Raw genomic sequence first — 16,799 nt, 5'->3', positions numbered from 1 at the left:
ACTGAGTGTGTGCCTTAGTTTGATTATTATTATTACTTTTCCTCTACAGATTTGAGTCCTTCTCGAGAGGTTTTGATGTTCACGTTTCCTACAAGGCGAGAGATGACAATGGGGACCCCTTCTATTTTGGTAAGGTTTCGTGATGACTCTCTCTCTCTCTCTCTCTCTCTCTCTCTCTCTCTCTCTCTCTCTCTCTATGGAACACGTTTTTGTTTTATTCTTTTCTTTTCTTGCTTTTTTTCCTTATTTTGTTTCTTTTTCTCTTTTCTGTTTTCCATTTGTTCTTTTTTCCTTTCCTTCTGTTTTGTTTTGTTTTGTTTTCTCTCTTCTCTCTCTCTCTCTCTCTCTCTCTCTCTCTCTCTCTCTCTCTCTCTCTCTCTCTCTCTCTCTCTCATATATCTTATTCCAAAATTGCGTCATAGATTCTTGAATAAGTAACAATGCATCAACTGGAGTCTTATTCTTGTGTTGCGTGTGTGTGTGTGTAGATTCTTGAATAAGTAACACACACCGGGACAACAGGTCACAACTGGAGCTAGGTGAACAGCACCTACACGTGTGCGGGGAATCGTGTATCTGGTGCGCTCTAACCACTGAGCTACTGTGTGTGTGTGTGTGTGTGTGTGTGTGTGTGTGTGTGTGTGTGTGTGTGTGTGTGTGTGTGTGTGTGTGTGTGTGTGTGTGTGTGTGTGTGTGTGTGTGTGTGTGTGTGCGACGTAACGTAACACCAGAGTGACGTGAGTTATTTAGGTGAAGGTGACAAAGCGTGTAAAAGTAATTGAATAGTGTGTGTGTGTGTGTGTGTGTGTGTGTGTGTGTGTGTGTGTGTGTGTGTGTGTGTGTGTGTGTGTGTGTGTGTGTGTGTGTGTGTGTGTGTGTGTGTGTGTGTGTGTGTGTGTGTGTGTGTGTGTGTGTGAATATTAATTGGTAGTTTAATAGTTGATCAAAGAAAGTTGGTTTAATAAGTAGGAAATACAAAGAACTGGTGATTTTTCTCTCCTCTTCATTATCATTTCATTACTTATGCATTGTTTTATTTTATTTTCTCCTTTTTTTCTTCTCTTCCTTATTGTTTCCTTATCTCTTATTGTTCCTTTCAACTCTCTCTTCCTCCTTTTATCAATTCTTTCTTCTTTCCTTATTATCGCTCCCTTTGTATTTTTCCTTCTTATCTTTATTATTTTTTATTATTCTATTCTATTCTATTCTATCTGTCTCCTCTTTTCTTTTTTGCTCTATTTCTTCACTATTAAGATTTCATTTCAATTCCTCTTCATTTCTTGATTACTTTCTTTTTTCTTTCTTTTTTACAATTTCTCGTTTCTTTCTTATCGTCTCTTCTTATTCTTTACGTTGTACTTTTTCTTTTTTATCATCTCTAGCCTTCATCTTCGTACAATTCTATATCTCATCTCTATCCCCTTTTTTTATTTATATTTTTGCCAGTCTCTTTATAATACCTCTTCTATTCCCTATCATCTCTTCTTGTATATTCATCATTCCCTTTCTATCCTCCATCCATTTCACCATTTCTTCTCATTTCACAACATGTCATCTTTTTTTTTTTTTTTTTTTCACTTTCTCTGTTCACAATTTTCTGTAATTACTTTGTCCTCACTATCTCTTTCCTTCAATCTTTTACAACTCCCCCTTTAGTTCTTTATTTGTTTTCCTTTCACCTCGTTGTCTCACTCTTCACAATTATCTTTTACTATTCCTTAACTCTTTCCCCCTTCGTCGCCTTCTACAGGTAACAACGGCAATTATTTCGACACCTGGTTTGACAATAAGGAGCAGAGCGGCCTGCCCCGTGGGAACCCTACCCAGAGGTGTGGCGTCACGTGTGCCATGCTTTTGACACCTCCACCTACACGCTCTACTGGGAAGGAGAGGTAAGGAGGGCACAAATAGAAGGTGGAATTAATGAGTTAACAATGCACCATGTCACTCCCTGCACATAACACACCCATCTATTCCGTTCCCATTTTCAAACCTTCGTGGCCTTTCAAAGCTCGCTATTGACGAACTGACAACCTGATTACTGAGTCTACTCCTTAATCAAACCTTGCTGACCCTTCAAAGCTCCCTATTGATGCACTGGCAACCTGATTACTTAGTCTGCTCCTTATTATTATTACTTTTCCTATATGAATTTGAGTTCTCGAGAGGTTTCGATGTATACGTTTCTTACATGACGAGAGATGACAATTTGGTAACAGTATAAGTTAAGGGTTGTCAGCAAAGGGTAGAGGTTTAATAAGACTGTGGGACGGATGGTTAAGTAGAGAGTAGGATGTGCTAAAGAGTTATTTGGGAGTAGGATATAAGAGGATAGATGAATAGATGGGTGAATAGATGGGTGAAAGGTGACAATCATTAAAGTTTATGCTGATATAAGTAAACAAGGAGGAAAGATGGGAATAAAATTAGATGCTGAAATGGAAAATCAGGATAAGCAGAGGAAGAAAAGGGATGGAAGATGAAAATAGGGTAAATTAAAAGAAAAAGATGAAACATAGGGAGAGGAATAAGAAAAGATGAAAAAAGGATCACTTAGAGGAATATAAAGACAAAACAAAGGAAGATGAATGAAAAATCAAAAAAGAGAACAATTAAATAAAAACGGAAACAAAACAGATGATGAAGAAAAAGACGAAAAAGAAAATAACAGAATAAATAAAGATAATACAAAGAAACAGAAGTAAGGGAAGACAAAAAAAGTTACCTGGAAAAAAAGGAAAGATAAAAGAAGCAAAAATAACGAGTAGAAGAAGGACGAGGCAGGTGAGGGCAGGTGAGGAAAGGTGAGAATAAGGGAAGGACGGTGAGGCAAGGTGGGGAGCAGGTAGTGAGGCAGCTGAAGGTGAGGAAATAGGAAGAGCGAATGAAGAGTAAACAAGAATAGCAAAATAGAACAGGTAGTGAGAGCAAGGCAAAGATCACGTGAACAGCTGATTATTTCCTGCCAGGTGTGAGAGAGAGAGAGAGAGAGAGAGAGAGAGAGAGAGAGAGAGAGAGAGAGAGAGAGAGAGTCAATTTTTTATAGTGAATTACGAGGAAGTTAAATGTAAAAAAATCCTGTCTTTCCAGCTTCATATCTTCATCTGTGTCTGTCTGTCTGTTTGTAGGTCAGTGATTACTACTACCAGTCTGTTTTTTTCCCTTACAATTCAACTTTCCTTTTCATTCATGTTTTTTTTGCGTGCGTATATACTTGTGTGTGTGTGTGTGTGTGTGTGTGTGTGTGTGTGTGTGTGTGTGTGTGTGTGTGTGTGTGTGTGTGTCTTTTTGCATTCCTATCTGTCTATTTGTCTCTCTGTCTGTCTGCCTATCTATGTCTTGACTTGTCTATCTGTCTGTCTTTACATTTACCTGCCTATGTCTCTGTTTATATGTATGTATGTGCGTATGTAGCATGAATGTCTGTTTATGTATTTTAGGTTAAGTTAGGTTAGGTTAGATTAGGTGAGGTAAGGTGAAGTTAGGTTAGGTTATTTGAGATTAAGGTTATGTTATGTTTTGTTAGGTTAGGTTAGGTAGGTGAGGTTTGGTTAGGTTACGTTAGGTGAGGTGAGGTGAAGTGAGGTGAGATAAGCTGAGGTGAGGTGAGGTGAGGTTAGGTTAGGTTAGGTTACGTTAGGTTAGGCGAGGTGATGTGAGGTTTAGTTAGGTTACGTTAGGTTAAGTTAGGTGAGGTGAGGTGAAGTGAGGTGAGATGAGCAGAGGTGAGGTGAGGTACGCTTGTGTGTCTACTAATAACATTGCATCCTTTTACCGCCCCGCCAGGCTGTGTTCCGGGGTCCCTTGGCGGGGAAGTGGCCGTGTCCCCTCAACGGAACCCTCGTGCTGGGGCAGGAGCAGGACAACCTTGGGGGCGGCTTTGATAAAAATCAGGTACTGAGAGAGAGAGAGAGAGAGAGAGAGAGAGAGAGAGAGAGAGAGAGAGAGAGAGAGAGAGAGAGAGAGAGAGAGAGAGAGAATATAGAACAGACGCAGTAGTAGTAGGTTCACAATAACGCTCTGGAAGGTAGAACGAGGAAATAATTGGGTTTTCAAGGGCGAGTTTTGCCTTTTTAGACTATTTTAAAAGACTACAAGCAAAATTATTCAGTTCTGAAAGGTTTTTTTTTTCCTATTCACTGCTGTTTTTAAGGCCCTCAAATATCTATAACTTTTTAAGGATATTTGCGCCATTCAGGACTATTTTTTAAGGAAATAAGATGAATAACTGGATTTTTTATGTTTTTTTTGCCATTCAGTAGTATTTTCGAAGGACACAAGATAAATAATTGAGTTTTTATGGGTATTTTTGTCATTCACGATCATTTCAAAAGAACACAGAGATGAACTATAGAGTTTCCAAATGGTACTTTTTGTCTCTGGTGATGCTGAATACTTGTTGAACGATCAGTGGAGTCCTGAAAGCAGTCTTGACAACCACCAGTAACTTCCGCACAGCACGCCAACCCTTCCAACAACACAAACACTTTTTAAACTTTCACCCAACCAACAATTCTTAATCAGCAATAGAGTAAACGAAGATACAATTGTAGTTGACAAGTAGTTAGATGTAGTCATTAACCCATTCAATACTGAGACACAATTTTACCTTGAGATTTGTTAACATTTAGACCATTATATTTCGATCAGGAAGGGTCTATGGAGCTCAGAAGATTAATGGGCAGAGTCTTCACTATTCTTGCCCCCCCTACATAAGTTTCTGAAGCTGTATAAAATCACCAGCAGAGTGAATATGAAAATGCGTCATGGTACTGAAGGGTTTAAAAGCTCCGTGACAACAAAATCGTCTTAAAGTTAATAGATTTCATGGTATCTAGAATGGAGTGGGAGTTTGTCGTGGTACTAAAAGGGTTGAATATGATCGTAGTAAGGCGTTGAACTGTTTGAGAATGGACTTGAAGAATATAATCATAGTAAGACGTTGAACTGTCTGAGAATGAACTTAAAGAATCAAAATCGCTGAAAATAACACACAAGAAATGATAATGAATAGATAAATACAATAAGAAAAATAAAGGAACATTCTTTTAAATCAGAAAAAAAGAAAATATACATAAAGAGATGAATAAGACATAGTGAATAAACTAATAAAAGCAACACTCACGTAAGTCACTGAAACACACACAAAATAATAATAACAGATAAACAGATAAAAAAAAACACAGGAAAAAAATCAAACAACACTCACGTAAATCTCTGAAAAAGCACAAAAATAACAACGAAAAATAAACAAAACAAAACAAAACAAAACAAAACAAAACAAAACAAAACTGAAAAAAAACGAAGCAACGCTCACATAATTCACTGAAAACGCACAAATAATAATAATAATAATAATAATAATAATAATAATAATAATAATAATAATAATGATAATAATACTCAATGAATCATGAAATACATCGAAATAACAACGATAGATAGATAAACAAAACAAAGAAACAGAGAAAACAAGGCAACACTCACCTAAGTCAATGAAAAACCGACAAAAAAAAAAAAATATTCAACGTATCTTAAAATACACAAAAATAAAAATAACAAATAAATAAGAAAAAAAAAAGAAAAAGACGAAATAAGACTCGCCTAAGTGAATGAAAAAACGAAAAAAAAACAACAACGAATCTGAAAGTAAAAATGATAAATGAATAAACAAAACAAAAATAGAGAAAAAAAAATGAAGCAACACTCACTGAAAAACGAACAAAAATAAACAAAACAAGAAAAACAACAACACTCAACGAATCTGAAAAAAACACACAAAAATAAATGTGATAAATGAATAAACAAAAAAAAAAAAAAATTGAGAAAAAATGAAGCAACACTCACCAAAGTCACTGAAAAAGAAGAAAAACAATAATAATTAAATAAAACAGAATAACAATAAACAAATAAATAAAGCAGGAACAGAGAAAACAAAGCGCAACACACACTAATTCCTGAAAAAAAATTGAAAAACAGAACTCAGCAATAACAAAATAATGAAATAAATGAATAAAACAGAAGCAAAACAAAATGAAACACTCACCAAATCTCTCGAAAAAAATGTGAAAATTAATGAAATATAAAAAAAAAAAAAAAATGAAACTCACGAAATCTCTCTAAAAAAAATGACATGAAAAAATTGTAATAAATGAATAAATAAAACAGAAAAAAATATTCACAAAGAAATAAATAAATGAAACAAATACAAAAATGAAGCAAAGATCACCAAATATCTGAAAAAATGTGAAAAATAATAAATAAGTAAATAAAACAGAAAAATATTAATTGAATCTGAAAAACACAAAAATAACCACAAATAAATCAATAAAACAGGAAAAATATGAAGCAAAAATCCCCAAATATCTGAAAAAAAAAAAAAAAGTAAAACAAAAAATATTAATTGAATCTGAAAAAAACAAAAATAACCACAAATAGATGAATAAAATAGAAACAAATACAAAAATGGAGCAAAAATCACCAAATATCTAAAAAAATGTGAAAAAAATAAATAAAACAGAAAAAAATATTAATTGAATCTGAAAAGCACAAAAATAACCACAAATAAATCAATAAAACAGAAAAAATTAAGCAAAACTCACCAAATATCTGAAAAAATAGCAATAAATAGACAAAAACACAAAGCAACACTCACCAAGTCCAGACAGCTGAGGTGAAGATGGGAGGGAGTCAGCACACACCACTCAGCACTCAGCCACAACAATCAGCACTCGGAGATGAAGAGACAGCACTCTCCTCTTTTTATTTTCTTTGCAACTGTATTTCATTTTATCATCACTTCATTTATTCGTTTCTTTTATTCATCTTTATTTCATTTCTTTATTTCTCGATTTTTGTTTTTTTTACATATTTTTACTTGTCATCATTTCATTAATTCATTTTTTTTTATCTATTTTTCTCGATTTTTACATTTTTTTTTTTATCGTTTCAGTTATTTTTTTTTTCATTCATTCTTTATCTTATCATTTTCCTCGATTTTTTTTCTACTTATCTTTCCTTTGTTATCACTTCACTCATCTTTTTCTTTTTTACCGCATTTTATTTCGCCATTTCTTTTTCTTACTTATCTTTACCTTATTATCACTTCGCTTATTTGAATTCCTATCTTTTATATAACTTCATTAATTGGACTTCTTACTCTACAGACCGGTTCACACGTGTCAATTTGCTGCTGAAAATGTTAGCCGCTAGAGTTGTCGGCTAGATTTTGGTGCCTAGCGGATGGAAAAACTAGACATAAAACAAGACCGACACGTTGGTCTTCTTCCGACCTCTAGCGGGTTTGTTTACATTGTGACGTCATGGAAGGTTTGAACATGTGGTGTCCAGAGGTACAGAGGAAGATATTCGAGCTAATGAGGGACAAATAGCAGGTTTACGACCCCAAAAATGAGTTGTACAGCAAAAAAATGCCTACATACTACAACTATTTTGATAAGATCTCTACCACTTTTCGATGTCTGCTTCCCTCTGTGCTGGGTGCTGTTGGAGGTGAGGATTGAATACTTGTCATGATTTAATTTGATCGCAATTGTGCATAGCCTTTTGTTAAGACGAACACTCTTATAAGAAATGTAAGCCAACCAGCCGATGCTTCCCAGCCGCTGTGCGTGACTGTGTTCCGGCTAGCAGGGCTCTGTCCATAGTTCTAGCGGCTAGCATTTCCAGCTGCACATTGACACGTGTGAACCCGCCTTAACTCTATTCCTCACTTACTTTTTTTTCTCATTTTTACTCAACTTTATCATTACTTCATTTATTCGTCACTCTTCTCATTCATCTTTACTATACAAACACTTCACTCGTGTTTTACTCAATCATCACTTCACTTACTCAATTAGTTTACTCACTTCTGTCACCACTTTTACTCATCTTTATCATATCAACACTGCACTTCCTTTGTTTTTTATTCAACTTTCTCTAAGACCACTTCACTTACTCACTTCATTTATTCATCTTTATCACCACTAACTTTATCTTACTAATCATTACCGCAATATATATATATATATATATATATATATATATATATATATATATATATATATATATATATATATATATATATATATATATATATATATATATATATATATATATATATATATATATATATATATATATATATATATATATATATATATATATATATATATATATATATATGTATTTTTACTCAACTTTCCTCTAAAACCGCTTTACTTACTTCGTTTATTTATCTTTATCACCACTAACTTTATTTTACTCACCTTTACTGCATCACCACTGCACTCAACCAGTCTTGTTCCTCAACATTCCTCTAAGACCACTTCACTTACTCAACTCGTTATCTTTGACCATTTCACTTCACTTAATGCTCTATCTTTATCACCACTAACTTTTTTTTACTAATCTTTACCATATCAACACTGCACCTCCTTTGTCTCTTCACTCGTCTTATTTTCATTCAACTTACCTTTCCTCTTACACCACTTCATTTACTCAATTCTTTAACTCATCTCTCTCACCACTAATTCTTTTTACTCATATTTACTACATCAACACTACACTTCACTCGTCTTCATTTTTTTTCACTCAAGTCTACCTTATATCCTCCTGAAAGACCACTGACCACTTATCCTTACATTCCTTCCTGACATGTGTAGTATTGGAATCACATCACACATCACTAAATCTCCAATTCTTTCTTCTCCACTTCACGCTTCAATTGCTAGGAACTTTATCGAAAAATCAAATGCTACCACCACGCATTTCTCGGTTCATTTCCCCTCAGGACTTCAGTAGATGTTTGGCGTGTCAGTGCGCTGTTACGCCACGCACCAAAACTTCAGTGACGCTTGTCGAACGATAAGTTTCCCTTGCGCTTCACAGGGAAAAAAAATGTCATTTTATGCAGTGCTGATGTTATACGCACAAGGTAAGACACTGCTTGTTTTATCACCAAATCCAGATCTGAAAAGAGAGAAGAGGGGAATGTGAGGAATGGCAGGGTTTTGTGTGTGTGTTTCACTGTTTGATCTGCTGCAGTCTCTGACGAGACAGCCAGACGTTACCCTACGGAACGAGCTCAGAGCTCGATTATTTCCGATCTTCGGATAGGCCTGAGACCAGGCACACACCACACACCGGGACAACAAGGTCACAACTCCTCGATTTACATCCCGTACCTACTCACTGCTAGGTGAACAGGGGCTATACGTGTGTGTGTGTGTGTGTGTGTGTGTGTGTGTGTGTGTGTGTGTGTGTGTGTGTAATTTACCACGGTCGTCTGCTGGTCAGCCTTCCCCATTACGGAGCGAGCTCAGAGTTCATAGACTGAGACCACAACACACTCCACACACCGGGACAGCGAGGCCACAACCCCTTGAGTTACATCCCGCACCTACTTGCTGCTAGGTGAACAGAACAGGGGGATACACACGTTAAGAGGCTTGCCCATTTGCCTCGCGGCACCCGGGACTCGAACCCAGACCTTCGCGATTTTGAGCGGTGTATGTGTGTGTGTGTGTGTGTGTGTGTAATTCATCTCGGTCGCCTGCTGGTCACCCAGCCCGGCTTCCCCATTACGGAGCGAGCTCAGAGCTCATAGACCGATCTTCGGATAGGACTGAGACCACAACACACTCCACACACCGGGAAAGCGAGGCCACAACCCCTCGAGTTACATCCCGTACCTATTTACTGCTAGGTGAACAGGGGCCACACATTAAGAGGCGTGCCCATTTGCCTCGCTGCGCCGGGACTCGACCCCGGGCCTCTCGATTGTGAGTCGAGCATGCTAACCACTACACTACGCGGGGTGTGTGTGTGTGTGTGTGTGTGTGTGTGTTTCACTGTTTGATCTGCTGCAGTCTCTGACGAGACAGCCAGACGTTACCCTACGGAACGAGCTCAGAGCTCATTATTTCCGATCTTGGGATAGGTCTGAGACCAGGCACACACCACACACCGGGACAACAAGGTCACAACTCCTCGATTTACATCCCGTACCTACTCACTGCTAGGTGAAGAGCACCTACACGTGAAAGGAGACACACCCAAATATCTCCACCCGGCCGGGGAATCGAACCCCGGTCATCTGACTTGTGAAGCCAGCGCTCTAACCACTGAGCTACCGAGCCGTGTGTGTGTGTGTGTGTGTGTGTGTGTGTGTGTGTGTGTGTGTGTGTGTGTGTGTGTGTGTGTGTGTGTGTGTGTGTGTGTGTGTGTGTGTGTGTGTGTGTGTGTGTGTGTGTGTGTGGATGTGTGTGTGTTAACCATCATGTTGGTATGTATATTAGAATGTCAGTTCGTATTGTTTGTATGGTTTCTGTTTTTGAGTAGGGGAAGGTGCATAGGGTAAGACGGACCCATGGGGTAAGACGGAATTCCCCTTCTAAATCCAAGCATAAAGGGCAAGTATCAAAATTTGACTTCTAGATGTCCTTGACGTCGCCCAACAATGATGACATCAATGCAAGTTGGAACGATAAGTTTCCCTTGCGCTTCACAGGGAAAAAAAATGTCATTTTATGCAGTGCTGATGTTATACGCACAAGGTAAGACACTGCTTGTTTTATCACCAAATCCAGATCTGAAAAGAGAGAAGAGGGGAATGTGAGGAATGGCAGGGGTTTTGTGTGTGTGTTTCACTGTTTGATCTGCTGCAGTCTCTGACGAGACAGCCAGACGTTACCCTACGGAACGAGCTCAGAGCTCGATTATTTCCGATCTTCGGATAGGCCTGAGACCAGGCACACACCACACACCGGGACAACAAGGTCACAATTCCTCGATTTATATACCGTACCTACTCACTGCTAGGTGAACAGGGGCTATACGTGTGTGTGTGTGTGTGTGTGTGTGTGTGTGTGTGTGTGTGTGTGTGTGTGTAATTTACCACGGTCGTAGGGGAAGGTGCATAGGGTAAGACGGACCCATGGGGTAAGACGGAATTCCCCTTCTAAATCCAAGCATAAAGGGCAAGTATCAAAATTTGACTTCTAGATGTCCTTGACGTCGCCCAACAATGATGACATCAATGCAAGTTGGAACGATAAGTTTCCCTTGCGCTTCACAGGGAAAAAAAATGTCATTTTATGCAGTGCTGATGTTATACGCACAAGGTAAGACACTGCTTGTTTTATCACCAAATCCAGATCTGAAAAGAGAGAAGAGGGGAATGTGAGGAATGGCAGGGGTTTTGTGTGTGTGTTTCACTGTTTGATCTGCTGCAGTCTCTGACGAGACAGCCAGACGTTACCCTACGGAACGAGCTCAGAGCTCGATTATTTCCGATCTTCGGATAGGCCTGAGACCAGGCACACACCACACACCGGGACAACAAGGTCACAATTCCTCGATTTATATACCGTACCTACTCACTGCTAGGTGAACAGGGGCTATACGTGTGTGTGTGTGTGTGTGTGTGTGTGTGTGTGTGTGTGTGTGTGTGTGTGTGTAATTTACCACGGTCGTCTGCTGGTCAGCCTTCCCCATTACGGAGCGAGCTCAGAGTTCATAGACTGAGACCACAACACACTCCACACACCGGGACAGCGAGGCCACAACCCCTTGAGTTACATCCCGCACCTACTTGCTGCTAGGTGAACAGAACAGGGGGATACACACGTTAAGAGGCTTGCCCATTTGCCTCGCGGCACCCGGGACTCGAACCCAGACCTTCGCGATTTTGAGCCGAGTGTGCTAACCACTATACTAGGCGGTGTGTGTGTGTGTGTGTGTGTGTGTGTAATTCATCTCGGTCGCCTGCTGGTCACCCAGCCCGGCTTCCCCATTACGGAGCGAGCTCAGAGCTCATAGACCGATCTTCGGATAGGACTGAGACCACAACACACTCCACACACCGGGAAAGCGAGGCCACAACCCCTCGAGTTACATCCCGTACCTATTTACTGCTAGGTGAACAGGGGCCACACATTAAGAGGCGTGCCCATTTGCCTCGCTGCGCCGGGACTCGACCCCGGGCCTCTCGATTGTGAGTCGAGCATGCTAACCACTACACTACGCGGGGTGTGTGTGTGTGTGTGTGTGTGTGTGTTTCACTGTTTGATCTGCTGCAGTCTCTGACGAGACAGCCAGACGTTACCCTACGGAACGAGCTCAGAGCTCATTATTTCCGATCTTGGGATAGGTCTGAGACCAGGCACACACCACACACCGGGACAACAAGGTCACAACTCCTCGATTTACATCCCGTACCTACTCACTGCTAGGTGAAGAGCACCTACACGTGAAAGGAGACACACCCAAATATCTCCACCCGGCCGGGGAATCGAACCCCGGTCATCTGACTTGTGAAGCCAGCGCTCTAACCACTGAGCTACTGAGCCGTGTGTGTGTGTGTGTGTGTGTGTGTGTGTGTGTGTGTGTGTGTGTGTGTGTGTGTGTGTGTGTGTGTGTGTGTGTGTGTGTGTGTGTGTGTGTGTGTGTGTGTGTGTGTGTGTAACCATGTGTGTTAACCATCATGTTGGTATGTATATTAGAATGTCAGTTCGTATTGTTTGTATGGTTTCTGTTTTTGAGTAGGGGAAGGTGCATAGGGTAAGACGGACCCATGGGGTAAGACGGAATCTCCCTTCTAAATCCAAGCATAAAGGGCAAGTATCAAAATTTGACTCTAGATGTCCTTGACGTCGCCCAACAATGATGACATCAATGCAAGTTGGAACGATAAGTTTCCCTTGCGCTTCACAGGGAAAAAAAATGTCATTTTATGCAGTGCTGATGTTATACGCACAAGGTAAGACACTGCTTGTTTTATATTGAAATAGTTATCATAATGATTTATGTTATACATGCCCATGAGTGTATACATTATATATAGATCCCATATATTGGCATAGTAAACATAGATACTTTGGTAAACGTTTCGACATTTGAATATTTACTATAATTGGGCAAGATGGATCCCATGAGAGGGGAAGGGTGGGTTTGTTGTGGTAATTGCAAAAGCTGGGCTCATGAGCAATGTGCAGGGATAGATGGTGATGATGCTGAGGAAGAGGTTTATGTGTGTGATTTATGTCATTAAGTTGTGCAGGGATAGATGATGATGAGGAGAGTTTTTTTTTATTTTGTTTTTTGTTTGTTCGTTTGATTTGTAACAATAAATTTGGCTCATGGGGAATGTGAAAGGATACAATGATGACGAGGAAGAGTTCTTCATTTGTGCTTTATGCCAATTAGGATTTGTTTCTTCATATTCAGTTTGCGGGGTAAGATTGACCCCTGGAGGTTCGTCTTACCCCATCATTTTATTTTTTGCCCAGTAAAAATTATTATTTTGAAAATTCTTGTGCTTCATTGTTTTCCTTTAAAAACCGTGATCCGGGTGAGGACTTCAAAGACAACATCCCAAAGCACCACCACAAACTCGCAAACTACCAAATATCATATAAATGTTGTTTCTAGACTCAATACTTTGTTAAGTGGTCCGTCTTACCTCACCTTCCCTACATATAATAAGATTAATTCATGTAACTATGGTCAGTATTTCTCTCTCTCTCTCTCTCTCTCTCTCTCTCTCTCTCTCTCTCTCTCCCTGGACAGATCTTCCGCGGGGACATGGCTCAGGTGTCCTTGTGGGACCGCGTGTTGTCTCCGTCCCAGGTGAGCGCTATGGCGGGCTGCAGGGACCCTGGCCGCGGCAACCTGTTCTCCTCCGATACCTTCTCGCTGGAGGAGGTGGGCGTGCGGGCGTCCCAACACAGCCTCCCCTCCCTGTGTCAGTAGGTAACCCACCAGTGCCCTGTGTGTGTGTCTTAACACTCCCTTCCATCACTCATGTGGTGAAGTCCGTGTGTCTAAGTTTGTTTCATATGGTTTTCTTCTCCTGAGCCAACTCAGAGCCTGAGAGACTCGTGTTCCACGCCCCAGGCACACCCAGCATCACGTGGTGTTCCCTGAGGAGCGCACCCTGGGGGACGCCCGCAGCCTGTGTCGCCGCCTCAACGCCAGCCTGGCCGTGCCCACTTCGGCTGATGACAACCAGCGCCTGGCAGACCAGCTGCCGGCCTTCCACGACGCCTGCGTGCCCACCGCCGCCTGGAAGCTGTGGCTGGGCATCACAGACAGGGCGGAGGACGGCGTCTGGAGGAAATTCCACAACAACGAGCAGATCTCCTACAGCAACTTCCCGCCGGTGAACGCAGCCTCCTCCTACTTTTGTGCCTCCATGAAGCTGGACGGCTTCTGGGATGGCGACCGTTGCGCTAACAGGCGGTGTGCCGCGTGTCACGTGCAGCGGTCCACCTTCCTGTATCTTCGCGGGCTGTGCTTCGACACAAAGTTCCGGATGCGGTTCAGGACTCAGGGTTACATCGACGGCCGCCCTTTCTTCCGCGGCTACTACGACAAGGTCATGCTGTGGCAGGAGCAGCACAAGCAGTGGGCGGTGGTGGACGCCGTGACCAACGCCACGCTGCTGGCCACACAGGCCGTGACCGACAACGACTACCCGCTGGGCAGGCACTCATGGGAGGCGTGGCGCGGCCTGTGTGGTCATCCCAGGGGCGCCGTGGTGCCACTCAGCCTGTCGCCCTGCGAAGACAACGAGTTTACCTGCAGCACCGGGGACTGCGTGCCGCGCGACCTGCGGTGTGACTTCCGCTACGATTGCAGCGACGGCAGCGACGAGGAGATGTGCGGCGTGGTGGAGCTCAAGGATCACCTGCAGAAGGAGCTGCCGCCACCCGGGGTGGACGGAGGTCCCCTCACCGTGACACCATCTCTCACCCTGTCCCGCATCGCTGACGTGGACGACATCGCCATGGCCGTTACGCTGGAGTTCCGCGTCTCGCTCGTCTGGACGGACAGCCGCCTCAGGATGCGTCACCTCAGGCTTAACAAGAACGGCACTATCCTGACGGAGGCCGACGCGCAGAACGTGTGGCAGCCGCGCTACTCGCTGGTCAACCTGGAGGGCGGCACACAGCAGCGCCTGGGCCATTCCCTTGTGGTGACCAGCAGCAGCGGCGCCGCCCTACCTCCCTACAACAGCGTGGACATGGGTGAGTAGTAACATTAGTAATAGTAGTAGTAGTAGTAGTAGTAGTAGTAGTAGTAGTAGTAGTAGTAGTAGTAGTAGTAGTAGTAGTAGTAGCAGTAGTAGTAGTAGTAGTAGTAGTAGTAGTAGTAGTAGTAGTAGTAGTAGTAGTAGTAGTAGTAGTAGTAGTAGTAGTAGTAGTAGTAGTAGTAGTAGTAGTAGTGGTAGTAGAAAAGAAAAAGGAGAAGAGGAGGAGGAGGAGGAGGAGGAGGAGGAGGAGGAGGAGGAGGAGGAGGAAGCAGTAACAAAAAAACAGCATCAATAGCTCAAGTAACACTCGAGCCACAATAAAGGACATGAAATAACTCAAAATTGACCAAGACAAATCACCGCCTGATCACCGCCCCACACCACACCATCCCTCCCTACTCACCCTCCCATACCCATCCCGCCCACGCCACGCCGCCACACTCTGGGGACACTCGCTGCGAGTCCCACTGAACAAATGCATGAGCTACAGGTAGGAACGCGCATTGATTCAAGAGTTTTGGTGTTACTTTTTAATAATATAATGCAAAGAAGTCTTATTCGTATTCATATACTACTACTACTACTACTTTTTTTTTTAATTTATACCATGTGGACTTTTTCACGGGAATTTCTGGGCTAAAGGGGATAATTTTAAGGTACCTCCTATCTCAAAGCCCACCCGCTAGGAAACCGTTGCCCCGAGTGAGGAAGCCCAACCTACACTCGGACCGTGGACAGGATACTTCTACTACTACTACTACTACTATTTTTCTTCTGTTTTCCTTCTTTCTTTTGCTACTTCTTGTTGTTCTTATTTCTATTTTTGTTCTCGCTCCTTTTTCTTCTTTCTTCCCTTTCTTTTTCCTATCCCTTTTCCTTTTCTTTTTTACCTTTTACTTCATATACTACTACTACTACTACTACTACTACTACTACTACTACTACTACTACTAAGATTACCACCACCACCACCACCACCACTACTACTATTATCACTACTACTACTACTACTACTACTACTACTACTACTACTACTACTACTACCACCACCACCACCACCACCACCACTACCACTACTACTACTACTACTACTACTACTACTACTACTACTACTACTACTACTACTACTACTACTACTACTACTACTACTACTACTACTACTACTACCACTACTAGCCTACTTTACCACTACCGCCACCACCAATGCCAACACTAACATTAAGAATAACGACAACAATGCACACGCACGATTAACTACATGCCAGGTGCTCGAATGAATTATACATCGTTTGCACACGCGACTCATGACGACACCACCACCACCACCACCACCACCACCACCACCACGCAAGTTTCGACACACAGGGATTAATAATTTACTTCTCTTTACGACTCAAACATAAATCCTTGCCATTTTGACGTATAAAGTATGTTAATATCTTTGTCTGTGTATGTGAATGAAATCTTTGTGTGTGTGTGTGTGTGTGTGTGTGTGTGTGTGTGTGTTTAAGTAGGTAAGCTGTCGTTCATTGGAAGAAAAAACGAGGCAGGAATGGTTTATATCGTGAGTGAAAGCAGTGACAAGTGGGACTCTAGGGTGTTAGGTAAAGGCTGGGCTAGGTTAAGTTGAATTAGGGTAGGTTAGATTTAGATTGGGCTATAGGTTAGGTTAGGCTTGGTTTAGTTAGATTGGTTTAGGTTAAGTTAGGTTTGGTTTGGTTGCGTTGGGTTAGGTTAGGTTCGGTTAAGTAAGGTTAGGTTA

General features: G+C 41.5%; 1 protein-coding gene across 1 annotated transcript in view; it reads left to right on the top strand.

Moving 5' to 3' along the window:
- Window positions 1–1,870: 1,870 nt before the first annotated feature.
- LOC123508939 (glutamate-gated chloride channel subunit beta-like) overlaps window positions 1,871–16,799 on the top strand; it is a 16,601-nt gene continuing 1,672 nt past the window's right edge. The window contains exons 1-4 of the mRNA XM_045262972.1: window positions 1,871–1,892; window positions 3,787–3,894; window positions 13,573–13,751; window positions 13,900–15,032. Coding sequence (XP_045118907.1) covers window positions 13,588–13,751; window positions 13,900–15,032 — 1,297 coding nt within the window. The 5' untranslated portion in view covers window positions 1,871–1,892; window positions 3,787–3,894; window positions 13,573–13,587. The remainder of the gene's footprint in view (window positions 1,893–3,786; window positions 3,895–13,572; window positions 13,752–13,899; window positions 15,033–16,799) is intronic.

The sequence above is a fragment of the Portunus trituberculatus genome, chromosome 25 (genome assembly GCF_017591435.1).
Source record: "Portunus trituberculatus isolate SZX2019 chromosome 25, ASM1759143v1, whole genome shotgun sequence".
Taxonomy (NCBI): domain Eukaryota; kingdom Metazoa; phylum Arthropoda; class Malacostraca; order Decapoda; family Portunidae; genus Portunus; species Portunus trituberculatus.
Note: the sequence above shows the minus strand (reverse complement) of the source record. Positions and strands in the feature narration are given on the sequence as shown.